Here is a 17,333-nt window from a genome sequence, read left to right as displayed (position 1 = left end):
TAGCTAGTGGACGGGACTATTGGACCTTTTTCGCGGCGAGGCGCCGCTTGGGGTCGTTGGGGGTGCCGGTGCGGCCCTTGAGGCCGGAATAGTAGCCCGGGCCGGTGTACTCGATGAGCGCCACCGGGCGGTTGAGCGTCGGCCAGCCAACGTAGAGCACACCGCGCTTGACGATGAAGCGCAGCGCGACCGCCGCAAGGACCACCCAGAAAAGGACAAAGACGTTGATCGGGCCCGTGTCCACCTTGTACGGGCGCCGAGGGTCCGCGTCGAGCACGAACGAGAGCGCAATAAAGAGGATGGAGAGTACAAGCACCCACGGCATCAGGCGCACGAGCCACGGGCGCTCGTCAACGTACGGCGTCTGCGACACGGGGTCCCAGGCGCCGGTAAAGAGATCGTAGGCGTCCTGGCGCTTGCCGTCAAAGAAGTTGTTCTTCACGTAGCGCGTGAGCGAGTTCACACCGTCTTGCAGCGCGCCTTCGAACGAGCGCTTGCCGGTGCGTGTAAAGTCGGTCTTGAGCGCACCGGTGCCAGAGTAGGCCTTGCTGATAACGTCCGCGTGGTCTGCCCAGACGTTGCGGAAGACGTGCAAGAAATCCGCGTGGTTCTCCACCGTGTCGGACGGGCCAATGACGCCGACACTACGCAGCTGGTCGTTGAGCACCCAGCGCGCAAGGGTGCTCTGCACGACGTTCGTCCGGTCGAGACAGTCCATGCAGTTCGTGCGCACGACCGACTTTTGCAGCTGCAGGCGGGGCGCGCCGTTCGTGTCGAGGGAAAAGTAGTCGTTGCTCGTAAGGCCCTCGCGCTCGAGCTGCTCCAGGAGGAGCTTGACATTGCCAAACTTCATGCCCTTGCACGCGTGGTGGAAGTCAAAGTAGGTGTATTGCAGCAGAGGGCTGCTCAGCTGCGCCACCACGCGCTCGTACGCCTCCTTGACGGGCTTCTCGTAGCCCTTCTGGTTCACGAGGTTCACGAGGTAGTTCTTGCCGTACGTCGACACCTGCTCGCTGAGGTGCTTCTCGGCAGCGGGCAGCGTGCGGGGGTCCTCGGGGATCAGCAGGTCGGGCTTGTAGCGCAGATTGTTGATCTCAGCCCAGTACACGGGCACAGAGCCACGGGTCTGGACAAAGCTCATGCGCGCCTTGCCCTCAATGTCCTCCATGTCCTTCGGCTCGGGGCTCTTGGGAGGGTCGAGCAGCACAAACTGCTCCGTCTCATTGAAGTTGGACACATGGCCCGCCTGGTCGATACCGCGCGAGAAGTAGCGCGTGCCGGCACGGTAGCGCGCGCGGCGCGCAATCAGGCCGAGCAAGAACGAACGGCTGTTGATCGACGCAACCTTGACCTCGAGGAAACCAAACATGACCGGCATGATAAAGGCCGAGAGGTCCTCGGGGTGCTGCATCAGGCGCTCCTGCAGGCGGTAGTTCCAGAAGAAGCGCTCATCCGCACGCTTCCACAGCGGCTCGCGCGTGGGGCCCACGCCACCGCCGACCTTGACCTGGCGCTGGAAGCTGCTGGTCAGGTCGAACTCGTAGGAGAAGTACAGAGGGCCAGAATAGAGCGACTCTTTCACGAGGCTCAGCATGCGCTTCTCGACGGGGTGGCGCAGCAGCGTGGGGTTCGCGTCGCTCTTCAGGGGGAGCATACGGAAGTCGGTGGCGAGGTACACATTCGCACCGCCGATGCACGCAACCTTCTTGCGGTTCGTCACGACAATCAGAAAGTCGGTCGTGTGCAGCGTAATGATGCCGAGAATGCCATGCACAATAAACTGCTTCTCGGGCTTCACCACCTGTTCACCGGGCACCACATCTGCATTAGCCACAGTACGTACTCTGCAGCGACAGTGCATTCTGCTTGCGGTTCACCACAAGCTTCTGCAGCGGACGGGGGGGATCGCCACGGTTGGTCGGGACAAAGGTATAGGCGTCTGTGTGAGCTCATTTGCATACCTTGCGACACATAGCTGCGTAAGCACACACAACATACCAGGTGAATCCTGCCCAGAGCGACATGGTCGTCGACCGTGCCTGGCCACGGGCGCAGCGCATACCGGCGCCGGCGCGTGTGCACGTGATCGGTCGGTATGAGCGGCGATGTGGAGGCCCCAGCGCAGATCGGGAGAGAGGTGTCTACTTTGCTAATCGTCCAGGCCGCCCGGCCAGCCGGCCAGTTGGCGGATGGTATCCACGTCGAGCGCGCCGCGCACACTATCGAGGTCGATCGCTTCACAGACCGCCTGTGCGACGGTGTCGACGTGGAGGGGAGGCGTCGTGAGCGCAGCCGACATTGGGCGGAGCGCCTCGGGCGTCGCTTTGCTCGACAGCACGTCGGCGGGCGACGGCACGGGCACCTTCCACTTCTTGTGCTGCTTGTGCAAGTAGTGGGACGCGTCCAGTAGAGTGGCAGGCACCGTAGACCACGGGCGCGTGTGGGGGTGGTACATCAGGCCGGGGCGCAGGCAGACGGAGCGCAGCGTCGGCGGCTGCTCCTGCTCGGCGATTTTGGCGATGCCGATCTCTGCCTCGCGCTTCGTTGAGATGTAGCGCGGGGAAATGAGGGGGCGCATAATGTCGGCGGCGGACAGATAGACAAACGGCATCTCGCAGTTGTGCTTGGCCCGCTGCGTCTCGGCATAGGTCGAGGCGACCGCAAGCGCTGCGTTAGCAAGGAAAACGTACCCGAGTCGCGGTTCATCTTTTCGTACGTCACCGCGTCCTCCTTGAGGGGGTTGCCTTGGCTGCCAAAGCCCCAGCCCTTGGCGAGGCCTTGGACAATGCCCGCGAGCGAGCCGTCAGAGCCTTTGTACTGCGACTCGAGCAGAATGCCCATCGTGTGCACCACGCCGGTGCATCCGGCGATCAGGTCACGGTAGTCGCTCGGCTGGAACGCATCCGCCTTGTGCCACTCCATCTGCTTGGACTGCGTCCAGTCCGGGGCGTGGCCCTTGGGCGTACGAAAAGGGCGGCCGCTCGAGCTGGGTTAGTTGCGCTGCCTACCTGATACTCAGCACGTCCCATCCACGTAGAATCGCCTGCTTGCATACCGCGGAACCTGTGTCAGTCACGCCACCTACCCACAAAGCCGTTGCCGCCCACCACCAAAATTCGTTGGGCCGCCATCGTAGTCGATCGGGAGCCCGATATGAATTATGAAATTGGCCAAATTGCGCAACCCCAACCATATCTCCATGGTCTACAAGGCGGTCCAGTCGGGAGTGACCAACGGCACCAAGGCGGCGGGCGAGATGATCCGCGAGCACGTCCTGCCCGCGGGCCGGGACGTGGCACGCCCGATCATTGCACCGTTCCAGCGCCCGACGGCGGAAGAAGACGCGGCGACCTACGCACAGATCGGCTACAATCTCTACAGCGATACTGTGACGCTGCCGACGCAGGCGATGCGCACGGCGATGGCCGAGGCACAGTGCGGCGACGATGTGCACCTCGAGCACCCCACCACGACGCTCTTCCAGGACCTCATCGCCAAAGCCACCGGCAAGGAAGCTGCGCTCTTTCTGCCCTCGGGCACGCTCTCGAACCAGCTTGCGCTGCACGCGCACCTGACCCGCGCGGGGGGGCCCGTGAGCGTTCTCTGCGACAAACGCGCGCACGTATACGCATACGAGACCGGGGGCCTCGCGTACCATTCGCGCGCAGCGACGCAGACGGTCGTGCCGAGCAACGCGCGCCATCTCACGCTCGAGGATATCCAGGCACACGCCGTGCTCGAAGAGGACCAACACTATGCGCCGACGCGCGTGATCGAGCTGGAAAATACGCTCAGCGGCACCATCTTTCCGCAGGACGAGATCGTGCGTATCAGCAACTGGGCGCACGACGCGGGCCTCATCATGCACCTCGATGGCGCGCGTCTCTGGAACGTTGCGGCGGAGACGGGCCTGGGGCTCGACGAGCTCTGCCGCCCATTTGACACGGTGAGCTTGTGCCTCAGCAAGGGCATCGGTGCGCCGATCGGCTCGATTCTCGTTGGCCCGGCAGACCTGCTCCGCCGCGTGCGCACGTTCCGCAAGCTGTTTGGTGCGGGCATGCGCCAGTCGGCGGTCCTGACGTCGGCCGCGCATGTGGCCGTGCACGATGTCTTTCCCAAGCTGCGTGGAACGCACGACATGGCGCGCCGCTGCGCCGCAATGCTGACCGAGCGCGGCATTCCCCTCATTCTTCCGACCGAGACCAACATGGTGTGGTTCGACGCGGGGGCCGCTGGCTACGATCCCCAGGAGCTCGTGCGCCGCGCCGCGGCGCTCGACCCGCCCATCACGATGTGCCCCCCACGCCTGGTCTTTCACCACCAGATCCGCCCGGATGCGGTGGACCGGCTTGCTGCCGTCCTTGATGCGATGAAGGCATAGCATAGCCCATAGTTTCGTCTACCTCGCCTCGGGGGCTTCCGGCATGTCTACGTCTTCCGACTGCGCCGGCGCACTTTCCGCGCCCGGGACGCTCGTCGCTTCTTTTTCGTCGGTATCCGGCGCGGACTGGATCGCAGCCGCCGTGTCTTCCTCGGCCGTCTTGTCCTCCTTGCCGTCGTCGCCCTTGCCCTGCAGCGGGAGCGTGTCGTACGGCTTCGAGGGGTCGCGGTCGAGCAGCATGAGGATGCCGCCGCCGCCGCCGGTCACCGAGTAGTTCAGCTGACGCGCCTGCGACGGCTCGGGGTGGCGCGTCGTGGCCGCCTCCTCGTCGCGCGGCGCGGTGCTCAGCGCGGGAAGCGCGCCGATCGCCGCCGTGTCCTGCCAGACGTCGGCACGGTTGCCGAGGATCGGGCGCACGGGCTGGAAGCGCGACGAAGGAGGGAACGCGACATACTTGAGCTGGTACGGCGTGACGCGCGAGCAGTTCTTGATGCGCTCCTCCTTGGGCTCGGGACGCTTGACCGGCTTCTCCTCCTCGGCCGGCTTCTCCTCCGTCTTGGGCTTTTCGTCCTGCTCCATCGCCTCACCCTCCAGCTGCGCCTTCTTCTTCTCCTTGGTGCGCTGGCGGGCCTGCGACTTGGCCGTGGTGCTCAGCACGGCGGTCTCGACCTTTTCAAGCTTCTTCTCGGAAGGCGTCTCGACCGGCGGGGGATACGCAAAGAGGCTTGGACGCGCGCGGCTCACCAGCTCCACGTCCGGCAAGGCGAGCGTGCGCGAGAGGCCGATGATCGCTGTCGGCGTAAAGGAGAGCGACGCAAAGAGCGCCATCGGGAACCAGTACCAGTACTGCGTAAAGAGCGCCATGCCGACGATCGCCGGCGTGTTGATGCTGCCACCACGGCCCTGCAGGCTAATCGTGGCATTGCGGCCGCCGGCGTCGAGCAGGCCCTGGGCGAGCGTCGCACCAAACTTGGCCATTGCCTCCTCGTGCTTCTCCGAGATGATTGTCTCGAGAGACTTGCGCACCTTTTCCACACGCGGGTTCAGCACCTCGTTCTGCTGGATAAGGATCATGGCGAGCGCCATGCACGCGCCCTGGCGCACAAAGTCGACCGGGTCCTTGGTCATCGGCTCGAGCAAGTCGAGCGCCGCGTCCAGGCCGGTGCCTGCACAGGCGACGCCGAGCGCGATCGCCGCACCGTAGCGCACGTGGGGGTTGTAGCTCTCGCTGAGCAGCTGCACAATCGCGGGAACGTGCTGCGGCGTGCGGAAGAGCAAAAAGCCGAGGCTGATCACGGCCGCACGGCGCACATCGTCGCTGCCGTCCGACACGGCGAGGTGCAGCAGGCGGCTGATCGACTTGTTGTCGCCGGTGCCGGCGTAAGCGAGCGCGATGGTATACACGCCACCGTAGCGCATCGTGGCGTCCTTGTGGGCGATCAGCACGTCGATCGTGCCGTCTGCCTGCGACTCGCGGCCGTAGTTCAAGAGAGCCAGGCCGATCGCGAGGCCGCGGATGATCTTTTCGTGCTGCGTCTCTTGTGCGTACTGCAGCATCTCCTCGGTGGCGTGCGCCGCACCGGTACCGAGGTAGACCAGGCCCATCGCGTAGCCCGCCGCCTCACCAGTCACGGCCGAGTCGCCAAAGAGCACGTTGCGCAGCTCTTCGTACACCGCCTCGTTCTCCGTCGCCATGCCTGCGGCACCGAGACCGAGCGCAGCGCCGTGCTGCACGACCTCGGCCGTGTTGTTGCGCAGGGTGTTGATCAGTGTATCGAGGATTCCCGCGCCGTGGTTTGCGTGGATGAGGCCGAGGGCAAACAGCGAGCCGCCCTCGGAGTAGACGCTCGACGAAGGCGCATCCGAAGGAAGGTAGGGGTGCAGGATGTTCATGCCCTCCTGCAAGTTGCCCTTGTGCAGCACTCCCAGCGCTGCGGTGGCGGTAAACTTGCTCCAGTTGGACGCCTTGGCCAGCCACTCGAGGTTCTCCCGCAGGAACTGGTCGCTGGCCGTGCCCGCGTTCATAAACGCGTTCGACAGGCTGACCGCCGAGTGGTACGCGCTGTAGTGCGCGTCCAGCGCATCCTTGCTCTTCTTGAGGATGGCCAAGTCGGCGTGGTTGGCGTGCTTCAGGAAATCGCGGTAGAACTTGATCGTCTCCTCGCCACTGAGGATCTGCGCAATCTGCGCGGCCCACGCGCCGGGGCCGCTCTCGGCCGCAGGGAGCTTTTGCTGCACGTCCTGCTGCACGCTCTTGAGGAACTCTTGCGTGGCGCTCTCGACGAGGTCAAAGGCGATCTGGTACGCAATCATCAATGGGTCCTGCGCGCTGTTCTCCAATGCCTTTTCGTCCTTTTCTGCGCGCTTTACAAGCATCTGCAGCAGCTCGGAAGCGAGCGTCGGCTCGTTCAGGTACACGTAGCACTGTGCAATGGAAAAGAAGTCGGGCTGCGCCAGCGACTGGAAGAGCTTGACGAGGAGCAGCAAGACGTCCTTGCGCACCTGGGGCGCATGCGACACGCCCATCACCACCTCCAGCACGTAGCTCAGCAGCTGCGCATCGTGCGTCGAGTTGAAAACGTTCTCAATAACGTCCAGGCGGTGAGTCTCGAGCGCAATGCCCAGCGCCTGGCGGTACTCGCCGGCGGCGATGCACCGCTGCAGCATATTGTTCACGATCGACTCCAGGCGGGGATCGATCTTTTCCGTCTCGCTGCAGCGCTCGGCAATGTACTGGTCGATCGACTTGGAGATGACCGTTTCCACGTACTCATCCTTGCGCTCCACGTCAAACAGGGCGCCGGCGCCGAGCGCAAAGCTGAGCGAGTCCTCAAACTCGCCCAGGTAGAAGTAGATCTTGGAGGCGACGAGCGCAGCGACGCCACGGTCGCTAAAGGACTCGTCTTCGTACAGCTCTTCGATGCGCGGCACCGAGTCCGCCAGTTCGGCCCAAAACCGGTCCACGAGCGTGTCTAGCTTCCGCAGGGCATACGCCTGCAACTTGGGGTCCTGCTCATCTAGCAGGGCCGTGATACCCGCCACAGAAGTGAGCGGAGCGGCCATCTCGTTCTTTCCCGACACGGTTCCCGTCACGCTGCGAAACGATCGACGCCGCTGACGACGCGTCCTTTTGGGGATTTATGCACGTGGAATTAGGCATCGCGACGACGACCGAGCATGGCAGGGCCGCCGAGCAAGAAAGAGCAGGGTAGGTTGCATGGCTGACCATAGAGCTCGCGACGCAGCTGCAGGTCCGCCGGACAGAGCTCCAGGCGATTGCGGAAAAAATTGGCGAGATTGAGAGCGACGCGGACGAGCACCGGTACGTTCTTCCACTCATGTAGCCTCGTGCTCAAGACCCTTTCGGGCGTGCAGGAACGCGAGCCGGAGCGGACATGCTTCCGCCTGATTGGCGGCGTCCTGGTCGAGCGGACAGTCAAGGACGTGCTTCCGACGCTCCAGACGACCTACAATGGCGTACGTCGCACAGAATCTGACCGCAGCTCACGCAAGTCCTTGTCGACCTCGCAAAACAGTACCGGCAGAAGGAGTCGGAGATGCAGCAGATCCAGAGCGAGCTAGGCGCGTAGATAGATCCGTTGGTAATGCAAATGTTTGATATACCAACATGGCTCGGCACAAAACGCCGTAGCACAAACTATGGACGTGTGATACTGAAGAGTTTCACAGGCAAACCAGCCTGGCTGCGCCTGCTCCTGTTCGCTCGCTTTGCTGCCGTCGCCCCACAGCCCATGTCACGGGCACGCACGCCCTCTTTTCATCGGATGCAGTAAAAGGTCTACGATGCTAGCCTAGGCATCGATGGTGCGGTAGCCCTTGACCTGCGTGTAAGATTCTCCTTGCCCACGTACCTTGGCCTCCTTGAGCAGATCGTCGTACACGCTCACGATCGGCGCGCACACCTGGTAGTGGTTCTCGCCCTCGGCACGGTAGCACTTTTGCAGCTCCTCACGCACGAGACGGATCTGCATGACCTTGATCCACTCGTCGCGGATCGACTCGGCCTGCCGCTCCTTGTTCGCTGCATTAGCATACTGGCTGGCCACGTACCGGCCGTGCTCTCAGGCGTGACGTTCAGACTCATCGCGTTGACAATGGTGCCGACGGCCAAAGCGGGCGACGCGGTTTCGACCCACCGTCGCTCGGCCGAGTCGACCGAAAACGCCGGCGCTCGCTGCCAATTCTCGCACGATGGGCAAGCGGAAGCGCGTGCAGGACGCGGCGCAGACGATCGCGCTCGAGCAGGAAGCGCAGCACCCCAATGCGATTGCGGGGCGCGTCGTGATTCCGCAGAAGCGGTGGTACAGACAACGTGCCCACGCGAACCCCTTCTCGGACCATTCGCTCGTATAGTACGTTCCCCGCCTAACCCAGCCCCAAGGAGCCTTCCGACATGGACTGGACCGCACACTATCCCGAGCTGTGTGCGCCTGCTGCGGATGGCACGGTGAGCAAAAAAGTGGAATTCGCCGACATTGGCTGCGGCTTCGGCGGCCTGCTGATGCGCCTCGCGCCGCTGTTCCCCGACACGCTCATGCTCGGCATGGAGATCCGGACGCAGGTGACGCAGTACGTGCACGACAAGATCCTTGCGCTGCGTCTCGCACACAAGCAGGCCAAGGACGGCGACGCGCCCTCGGCGCCTGCCGCGGCCGAGGCGGCGGAGATCGACGAAGACGCCGACGAGCGCCAGCAAAACGAGCGCATGGTCGCCGAGGCGGGCCACGTCGCGGGAGGCTACCAGAACATTAGCGTGATCCGCTCGAACGCGATGAAGTTCCTGCCGAACTTTTTCGAGCAGGGCCAGCTGAGCAAGATCTTTTTCCTGTTCCCCGACCCTCACTTCAAGGCGCGGAAGCACAAAGCGCGCATTATCTCGCCAACTCTTTTGGCCGAGTACGCATACGTCCTGCGCCCGGGTGGCATCGTCTACACGATTACCGACGTGCGCGACCTGCACGAGTGGATGGTCAAGCACCTGACCAACTTCCCCCTCTTTCGCCGGATTCCGGACGAGGAGCTCGCCGACGACCCGTGTGTGGATGCGGTGACATACAGCACCGAGGAGGGACGCAAAGTCGAGCGGAATGCGGGCGACAAGTTCTTTGCCGCATTTGTCCGCTTGCCAGATCCCGAGGTCGGCGAGGAGTAGACGTGCAGGCTACGTAGATTTTAATACAGATACGACGCCCGACTAGGACAGGAGCGCCAGACGCGTAGATACCTCGGCCTGCGCGCTGACAATCTTGGCAAGGTAGGAGACCATAAAGACGTCCTGCAGGTGCGAGTTGAACAGCTTCTCGAGCACCGGGCCATCGAGGCCGGCAGGAACCACGCCGATCGTGTCGCTGAGGTAGCGGCCGACGGCCTTGTCGCCCTCGACCTCGCCAGAGAGCACCTTGCGCACATATGTCAGGACACGCTCCAGCTGTGCGTTCACCTGCTCGAGCGAGGCGGCGAGCGCGTTCAGGTCCGTCTCGGACTCGGAGCCGGTGGGCTTGGCAATGTGCCTCAGCGCCGTCTGCTCGGGCTCCGACGTAAGGAGGGCCGTAGGGAGCGACAGGAACGTGCAGTTCTCGGGCTTGGATGTGGTGCCGAGCAGCGAGCTAACGTACGCCTTGACGCCCAGCCCATCCTTTTCGTCGGCGACGTTGGTATTCAGGGTGAGATGGATCGCCTGGTGGGGCGCAGTCTCGCGCGAGAAGTGGTCCTGGATCAACGCACTGTTCGAGTTGAGCTCAGGCGAGGTGCTGTACCAGCCCAGCACCACCTCCTCGGGACGCACACGCTGGTGCAGCTCGAGCATGCGGCGGTGGTGCTCGGCGTCCAGCTGGATCTGCCAGGGGTCCTCGCTCTCGCTGTGAGGCACAGCAAAGCAGTTGCGGACCTCGACCTCGGCCTCGCTGCGGATACCAAGCAGAGTACCAATCACACGGGGCTGCGACGCATCGCGGCGAAGGTAGTGGTCCAAAATGGAAAAGAGAGCCACCTGCGTCAGAAAAGGAGAAACGTACGGGGTGGATCTTGACACCGGTAATGGAACGCGAGTGGAATACACCCGAGGCCGCAGGAGGGAAGCTCAGGTGAAGCGCCGAGGACGCCGCAAACGTATTCTGGTCAGCCATCCTAGGCGATGAAGAAAGTCCTCGCCGAGCCCTCCGCACAAAATAGCCACGTGGGCTCGCTGCGGCAAGCCGCTCCACGTCTTCCCCGACGTTCTTGTACGAAGATCCAGATGGCGTTTTCCGAGGACACCAAGGTATGTTGCACAACAGCTTCTGACGACTAGGAGCGGATTCTCCGCGCGGTTGAGATCACCAAGACTGTTGTGCACTACGGCTGGTGCGTTGATTTTTCCGGCACTAATGCAGGGTTCCGTTTGTGATCTACGTCGGCTTTGTCACGAGCCAGTCGCGCCCGAACCTGATCAAGTGCGTCAAAGCGAGCGACACTAACCACAGGATGCTGAGCCCGCTCTCGTAGGGGTATGAACTAGATCGCTAAAGAAAACTAGTGTGGCGCTGCCACTCGTTGCTGCGAAAGGAGCGTGGGGGACGCCTTGCTCATGATCACACAGCGGTACTCATCGCTGGGGTCGTCAGTGGGGGAAGTGGCGTCCAGGCGGTAGGAACATTTGGTATAAAATGCACGCGCGTCGACATTTTGCTTAAAGACTGTCAACATGACTTTGCGCATGCCTGCTTGCCATGCCACAGCCTCAAGCAGGCACAAAAGCCATGACCCAAGCTTGAGCCGGCGATAGGAGGCAGCCACCTGCAGTTCATAGCTGCGTCAGACGAAGCGGCGTACCAGTAAGCGACCTCCATTTGGTCTTCGCCGGGCACCGCGACAGAGTCGTGCGCTAGCGCGTCGTACGTCTCGTACCGCCACATGACGTATCCAAGCAGGGGAGGTACAGTTGTGGCGCTGTGCCGTGTTGTCCGGCGCGTCGTCCGCGCATCGTAGGACTTGGGGACTACGAGCAAAAAACGCGAGACGGGGTCTTCCAGCTCAGTGCGCTTCTCGACAGCGTTCCACTCCGAGTACGTCTCGTACATGGCGCGCATATTGCTTTCGAGGAGAGCATAAATCTGGTCTTTCATCGCAGAGGAAAGCTCCGGCGCACTGGCAACCAACACGCGCACATCACTGCCACTTAGAGCGCGTTGACCTACCTGCGACCGGACGAGGGCACTTTATCGACCCATCCTTGCAGTGTTGCGGTATTTACCTAGTGTCAATAAAAGCGACGTACCTTGAGTGCATTTCGCGCGACATGCTCTGCACGTACGTCACCGACGGACATACTTGCTCTTTAGGTGTCTTGGCAGCTAGAAATAGGGGCCCCGATTGCCGATCAAGAATTTGCACCGATCTAGACTGGTGTTCCTCCGTACGCCGGCTTTTTTCACTTACGCCCAAGCTTTGCAATATTGATGGGGCACCCTGCCGAGGAGCATATCCATGCTACCGTGCCCCACGGCAATCCTGCTCCACCACCGGAGGGGATTGTGCGGGGGCGTGACCATTCTCGCCATACACATGGCCATGAACATTCGCCTTGTGCGAGTCATGGTCACGGGCATGAACATTCGCCCACCCTCGGCCATGCTAGCACATTCCGCGAATCACTGCACGCACTGTCGCAGGAACTAGCCGATGGGTCTCGTCAAATTAATCAATACCACATTCTGCGCCCAATTGGTCAGGGCGCATACGGCATGGTCCACCTTGGCGAGCTTCGCGACGAAGCCAACCATTTTGTTGCAATTAAGGAGTTTGGTAAAATGCGACTGCGCCGCAACCTACGTGTGGCCCAGCACCGCAGGCCTCGAGAGCCAAACAAGAAGCCCGAAGTCAAAAAGGAAAACGAAGATCCGCTCTACCTTGTCCGCACGGAGGTCGCTATTATGAAAAAGCTGCATCACCCTAATGTCATTCGTTTGTTCGAGGTCCTCGACGACTCCGACAGAGAAGAGCTGTACATGGTGTACGAGTACTGCTCGGGCGGTGTTGTGTACAACGTCAAGCCAGGCGAGCAAACCACCCCTCTCTCCGAAGAAATGGCCCACAAGTATTTCATCCAGATACTGAGCGGAATTGACTATCTTCATGTGCACGGCATTGTCCATCGTGATATCAAGCCGGATAACATTTTGCTTACCCAGGGAGGCGAAACGTGCAAGATGGTCGACTTTGGTGTCTCGGAAATGTTTGTCAAACCCGGCGACGACACAATGCGCCGGACCGCTGGAAGCCCCGCATTTATGAGTCCGGCGCTTTGTGAGGCAGGTCATGGAGAGACGCACGGGTGTCCGGACGATATCTGGGCGTTTGGCGTGACGCTGTACTGCATGGTCGTGGGACGTCTGCCTTTCTACAAAGAAAACTTGTATGATTTGTACGAGTCTGTGCAGCATGACGAACTCCAGCTGGACGACCACCTCTCCCCCGAATGCTGCGACCTGCTCAAGCGCATGCTCGACAAAAACGAGAACACACGTATTACGGTCCCAGAAATGTACAAGCATCCCTGGGTCTCGCCTAAAACCGGTGAGCCTATTCCTACTTTGGAAGAGATCGAAAAGAACATGGTCGAAGAAATTACCGAGGAGGATGTGCAATGCGCCATTTGCCGCATCTCCAGCGTGTTTGCCGTCGCGCGTGCCGTGTCCAAGTTCAAGCGCCACAGCACGATGCGCCGCGACTCGGAAACCCCGTCGGATAGCAGCGGAGGCTCCGTGCAACAGCGTGCGGGCTCGTTGATGCTTCCTCGGCGTTTGAGATCCGTCCCCCTGCAAAAGGAGCGCATGCAAAGCCTGGATACACAAGTTAATACGACATCTTCTAATTCCATCCTTCTGGATAACAAGGGCTCGCTTCAGGACTCGCCTACCTTGATGGCAAGCGATCCTTCCTCGCCCAAGCTCACGTCCAAGTTCCCTAACCTGCCGCAATCTCGCCGGCAGGATTCGCTGATATCCCAGCCAATATCTATCTCCCCGGCGAGTACCATGGCTATCAGCGACGAACCGATGGCCATGAGTCCCACGAGCACCACACCTGCCGACGACCAACAAGCCGAAGCCGATAACAACGCCGATGTTATGGTTTGCTCTTCCCCTACGGAGCAGGACTTTACTATTTGTGCCTCACCTTCTTCAACTTAAGCGGGAATGTCTCTTTTAATCCGCATTTTACGGTTTAGCCGCTATTCCGTCCACCACTGTATTAATCACCACTTGCTCATCATCATGCATTCACGTCATCAAGCCCTCCAACATCACAATCATTTTTGGAGCTAGTGTGCTACAAGTATACTACTTGCATCGCAACTGATCATCATTACAATCACTTTTTCGGACCGCCAAGCTGCATTGTTAGTTTTTATACACATGGAACACATACAGGAGCGCCAATGTCCTTGCCTGCGTTGTTAGCCAGCATGTCAAATCATACGTACCACGCAGCTTCACGCCGACCACGCGCTCCATCTTGCCGAGAATCTGGGGGTTGGGAATAGCACGTCCGCTCTCATAGTCGGCGATGACGTTGGGCTTCTCGTTGATCTTCACACCAAGTTCCTTCTGAGTAAGACCCTTGGCCTGACGGCCCTGGCCGATAGCCTTGCCGACCGTCGGAGGGACCTTGGGAGGAGGAGCAACCTCGTTCTCACGGTCGAGCTTCGCAATGCGCTGGTGGTCGGTGCCCTGGTGACCCTTGTTCGTGCCAGCAGCAGCTAGGGGTAAGTACAAGAAAAGGACGTACTCTTCCGGTCGTTTTCCTTCACGGCGCCGACCTGCTTGGCACGCTCAATAGCAGTAGGACCACGAGGTCCCGTGTTGCCACCTCCGGGGCGGACTTTTTGGCCGATAACAACAGTCTGATCCCAAGCAGACATAGTTCCTGGAGTAATGGGAGATGGAGAAGATACCTCGCCGTTCCCCACGCAGTGGAGGCACGCCACCGGCAGCCGATCAATTCCACGTGGCACACGTTCGACTCCTTTCCATGATGTCACGCTTGCCCAGAGGAGGCGTAATTCCCAGACACTGTACAGTTCCTATGATGCGCTAGGGGCGCAAGGTCAGGGCAAAAGCATTGGATCCTTGAACGAGGCGAGGGGCGATCTGCTCGCGCGCACCCTCCCACTGTTGTTGACCCATGACAGTAGCTAAGCCATAGAGGAGACACATGCTGCGCTCCATATGAGAATCGGACGTGGTAGTGCTGAGCGGATGCTGAAAACCTGCCGTTAGCGCCGCGGCCAAGTCTGCGTGCAAGACCAGCATCGTTTCGAGCCAGTCGATGCTGTCTTGGTTTGACGGCGGATCGGAAGCAACATCCACCTTGCCTAAATCATCACGGAGGAGGGCAGCAAATTCTGGCCGTACTGCGATTCGCAGAAACGAACGACGCACCACGCCCAGTGAATGCGCACGGACCTTATTGACCATGGGATGGGTCATTACACGGAGCCAAAAAAAGTCAGATGCTTGGCATTGGGACTGCAGGGATTTTGGAAGCCAATCCGTCAACGGGCTAGTCAGCAATATGCCCAACGCTCGTCCATTGTTATCCTGTAATGCGCGGTAAGTCGCAAAAACAAATTCAAGCCAGCTCCTTGCTTTTCCTTCGGCTTGCGGGAGCCGATTCAATAGAAACATTTTGCGTTCCAGATACTCTTGCAGATTACCAGGCCGATTAGAAGTCAATGACTCCAAGAGCCATAAAGACGCAAATAGAAACTGGCGCTGGGGGCGACTAGAGGACAAATCAGAGCTCGTCCACTGCTGCATTGGGACTGTCTCGCCATGAAATAGAGCATCAAGATCTTTGCTAGTTGCACAAAGTTCATTACAAGCTTGTCCTTTTTCGAGAGATGTCGGGTATACTTCCTGAACGAGGCGCGTCAGGCTGGAGGCCAGTTGTGTTGTGTTACCACAGAGAAGAGAAAGGAGCACAGAAAGTTCGTAGACTGGGTTAGTTTCTTGAAATGAGCCCACCATCGACTGTTAATGCATCAAACCGCCGGTTTGAGACGAGACCTTCGCGTAGTTTACGCACTTGAAGTAGAATTTGCTCTAGGCTGTCGCGCTGGGCACGATATTCATCTGTGTCATAGGACTTGGGAAGTAGGGGTTTGGGGGTGCCATGTAGTAGAGGTTGGGACGGTTCGACTAGAATATGTGCACAGGAGGGGTATTCTTTGCTGTGATTCATAATCTAGTTATGCATGAGCACCGCGTATACATACGTTTTCCGAAATATATGTCCGATACTTGTTTTGAACGGAAACCTGGGACAAACTATCAGTTAATTAAGTTAACAAACATACTTCATGGAGCCTGCTGCCGCGCTATCTTGCATACCCATCATGGACGTCGTCACAACTGAATCGATTCCACGGGAAGGGCTAGTTAACAAGTCCATCGGATTCCTCACTTGGTCTTGAGCTTGGAATCGTTGTCTCCGTCGTTCTGCAGCACCATTTTCTGCACCTCCTCTATCTTTCCAGATCGGATCCCTCGTCCGCCAAGGGGTGCCTCCTCGTGCACGTTGCGCCATGGTGTTGGACTGCGAGATCCTATGTGGAGGTCACGACCGTGCGTGGAGCGAGAAATCTAGTCGTGCTGTAGGCCGTATCTATCACGCTGCAAGTTTTACGAGAGCTGCACAGTGCCATCCGGAAGGACAGAAACCTGCAGTTTCTTCAGCAAACTCTTTTTGACTGCCTTTGACTTCAGGCCATTGTTCTTGGCCAGCTGCTTCACAATGTCGCTGAAAGGCACCTTTCCGCCCTTCTTGGCAATACTCTGCGTCATTGACTTGACCGAATCAATCCCAACCGACTTTTTCGCAGGCTTCGACTTTTTGGTATCCTTTTCCTTTGCATCCTCCGTGTCCCTCTTGCGTTTCTTGTCCTCCTTCCCATTGTTTGTCTCCGTCCGCACACCCTTGACGCTAGCAGCATTGTCCTGCAATGTGGTATCCTTAGCGACGGGCTGCACAAGCGCGGGAGTCACAGGCGTGGTCTGCTGAGCTTGCGTGCTCTGAGCACCATTATCACTGCCCGGCTGGTTTCCTCCCTGTAGGGTTAGTGCAACTATCCAAAACCAACCTTCTTCTTTCCTTTATAAAGGCTGTTTCCAATGTTAGTCCTATTCTAGCAAAGCCAAGGCAAACTTACCTTTTTTGGTACTTCTCGTCTTCCGTAATACACGAAGTGTGGGCATCCTTCGGCGTCGCAAATTGGACGCTACAGTCCAGACAAGTAAACGGAGCATAGCAACGGTTGTAGTGCTGGGCGAGCTTGGGCTTCTTCACCACATCGCCGCATCCATCGCAATTAAACGAGACCATCTTTGCAATATCCACGGTCGTGCGTGCGTCCTGCGAAAAAAAGTGATCACCTCCACATATCGGCGTCCTCGCTTCCTTTCCTCCACAATATCGGCCGAGAAGTATGTTTGCTCCTACTTCACTGTGCAGGGAGCCCCCTTGCAGATACTGCTATTCATGCAGGGATTTGAGGCTGACATTACGGCGTGCATGCCAATGGAGCGGGAAGGCCAATGTTACATAGTCCTCCAGTAAGGTTTTTTACTATTCCTGGACATAATTTATGCAACTATGTGATCTTTTGCATTCCTTTCTGCAGGAATTTGTGGAGCCTGACCCCTGGTGAGCGTCAAAAATGCGTTTTTGGAAGGGCGAAGGAATCGCGGTGCAATGCGATGCGCGGGGTTGGTGCCGAGCCTCGCATCGAAAAAATGGACTACTCAATTGTCGCAGGCATGCAGCAAAATCACAGCGAATGTGACCTAAAGAGGCCCAATCTGGGTGGTATATCGATCTCCCATTCGGTATTCTATGCGCGCGCTCCCCCCGCCAGCAGAATGACTAATTCTGCGCGCTGTCCCCCTCTGAA

At 59.4% G+C, this 17,333-nt stretch overlaps 12 protein-coding genes across 12 annotated transcripts; 4 read left to right on the top strand and 8 right to left on the bottom strand.

Moving 5' to 3' along the window:
- Window positions 1-16: 16 nt before the first annotated feature.
- Window positions 17-2,024, bottom strand: SAC1 (Phosphoinositide phosphatase sac1; the record flags this gene model as incomplete). Its single annotated transcript, XM_060265308.1, has 4 exons — window positions 17-1,821; window positions 1,844-1,939; window positions 1,962-1,975; window positions 1,999-2,024. The coding sequence occupies 4 exons, from the start codon at window positions 2,022-2,024 to the stop codon at window positions 17-19; spliced, it is 1,941 nt and encodes a 646-aa protein (XP_060121291.1).
- A 125-nt stretch (window positions 2,025-2,149) lies between these two features.
- Window positions 2,150-3,131, bottom strand: MJAP1_001345 (uncharacterized protein; the record flags this gene model as incomplete). The annotated part of the gene is made up of 4 exons (XM_060265307.1): window positions 2,150-2,667; window positions 2,691-2,986; window positions 3,009-3,063; window positions 3,086-3,131. The coding sequence occupies 4 exons, from the start codon at window positions 3,129-3,131 to the stop codon at window positions 2,150-2,152; spliced, it is 915 nt and encodes a 304-aa protein (XP_060121290.1).
- Window positions 3,132-3,199: 68 nt separating this feature from the next.
- On the top strand, window positions 3,200-4,381 carry MJAP1_001344 (low-specificity L-threonine aldolase; the record flags this gene model as incomplete). Its single annotated transcript, XM_060265306.1, has 1 exon — window positions 3,200-4,381. One exon carries the CDS (start codon window positions 3,200-3,202, stop codon window positions 4,379-4,381), a length of 1,182 nt encoding a protein of 393 aa, XP_060121289.1.
- An 18-nt stretch (window positions 4,382-4,399) lies between these two features.
- RPN2 (proteasome regulatory particle base subunit) lies at window positions 4,400-7,444 on the bottom strand (the record flags this gene model as incomplete). The annotated part of the gene is made up of 1 exon (XM_060265305.1): window positions 4,400-7,444. One exon carries the CDS (start codon window positions 7,442-7,444, stop codon window positions 4,400-4,402), a length of 3,045 nt encoding a protein of 1,014 aa, XP_060121288.1.
- A 114-nt stretch (window positions 7,445-7,558) lies between these two features.
- On the top strand, window positions 7,559-7,971 carry GIM4 (Cochaperone prefoldin complex subunit; the record flags this gene model as incomplete). The annotated part of the gene is made up of 4 exons (XM_060265304.1): window positions 7,559-7,589; window positions 7,613-7,703; window positions 7,726-7,858; window positions 7,885-7,971. 4 exons carry the CDS (start codon window positions 7,559-7,561, stop codon window positions 7,969-7,971), a joined length of 342 nt encoding a protein of 113 aa, XP_060121287.1.
- Window positions 7,972-8,193: 222 nt separating this feature from the next.
- MJAP1_001341 (uncharacterized protein) lies at window positions 8,194-8,486 on the bottom strand (the record flags this gene model as incomplete). Its single annotated transcript, XM_060265303.1, has 3 exons — window positions 8,194-8,223; window positions 8,254-8,423; window positions 8,453-8,486. 3 exons carry the CDS (start codon window positions 8,484-8,486, stop codon window positions 8,194-8,196), a joined length of 234 nt encoding a protein of 77 aa, XP_060121286.1.
- A 107-nt stretch (window positions 8,487-8,593) lies between these two features.
- On the top strand, window positions 8,594-9,554 carry TRM8_2 (tRNA (guanine(46)-N(7))-methyltransferase; the record flags this gene model as incomplete). Its single annotated transcript, XM_060265302.1, has 2 exons — window positions 8,594-8,703; window positions 8,777-9,554. 2 exons carry the CDS (start codon window positions 8,594-8,596, stop codon window positions 9,552-9,554), a joined length of 888 nt encoding a protein of 295 aa, XP_060121285.1.
- Window positions 9,555-9,596: 42 nt separating this feature from the next.
- MJAP1_001339 (uncharacterized protein) lies at window positions 9,597-10,527 on the bottom strand (the record flags this gene model as incomplete). Its single annotated transcript, XM_060265301.1, has 2 exons — window positions 9,597-10,391; window positions 10,417-10,527. 2 exons carry the CDS (start codon window positions 10,525-10,527, stop codon window positions 9,597-9,599), a joined length of 906 nt encoding a protein of 301 aa, XP_060121284.1.
- A 385-nt stretch (window positions 10,528-10,912) lies between these two features.
- NPR2_2 (Nitrogen permease regulator 2) lies at window positions 10,913-11,680 on the bottom strand (the record flags this gene model as incomplete). The annotated part of the gene is made up of 3 exons (XM_060265300.1): window positions 10,913-11,189; window positions 11,213-11,551; window positions 11,658-11,680. The coding sequence occupies 3 exons, from the start codon at window positions 11,678-11,680 to the stop codon at window positions 10,913-10,915; spliced, it is 639 nt and encodes a 212-aa protein (XP_060121283.1).
- A 443-nt stretch (window positions 11,681-12,123) lies between these two features.
- Window positions 12,124-13,349, top strand: MJAP1_001337 (non-specific serine/threonine protein kinase; the record flags this gene model as incomplete). The annotated part of the gene is made up of 2 exons (XM_060265299.1): window positions 12,124-13,153; window positions 13,342-13,349. The coding sequence occupies 2 exons, from the start codon at window positions 12,124-12,126 to the stop codon at window positions 13,347-13,349; spliced, it is 1,038 nt and encodes a 345-aa protein (XP_060121282.1).
- A 440-nt stretch (window positions 13,350-13,789) lies between these two features.
- Window positions 13,790-14,303, bottom strand: MBF1 (multiprotein-bridging factor 1; the record flags this gene model as incomplete). The annotated part of the gene is made up of 3 exons (XM_060265298.1): window positions 13,790-13,830; window positions 13,866-14,141; window positions 14,171-14,303. The coding sequence occupies 3 exons, from the start codon at window positions 14,301-14,303 to the stop codon at window positions 13,790-13,792; spliced, it is 450 nt and encodes a 149-aa protein (XP_060121281.1).
- Window positions 14,304-16,065: 1,762 nt separating this feature from the next.
- Window positions 16,066-16,765, bottom strand: ESF2_1 (RNA-binding ATPase activator esf2; the record flags this gene model as incomplete). The annotated part of the gene is made up of 2 exons (XM_060265297.1): window positions 16,066-16,471; window positions 16,593-16,765. The coding sequence occupies 2 exons, from the start codon at window positions 16,763-16,765 to the stop codon at window positions 16,066-16,068; spliced, it is 579 nt and encodes a 192-aa protein (XP_060121280.1).
- Between the last annotated feature and the right edge of the window lie 568 nt (window positions 16,766-17,333).

This window comes from Malassezia japonica, chromosome 2 (assembly GCF_029542785.1).
Source record: "Malassezia japonica chromosome 2, complete sequence".
Classification (NCBI taxonomy): Eukaryota; Fungi; Basidiomycota; class Malasseziomycetes; order Malasseziales; family Malasseziaceae; genus Malassezia; species Malassezia japonica.
This window is presented reverse-complemented; position numbering and strand designations above follow the sequence as displayed.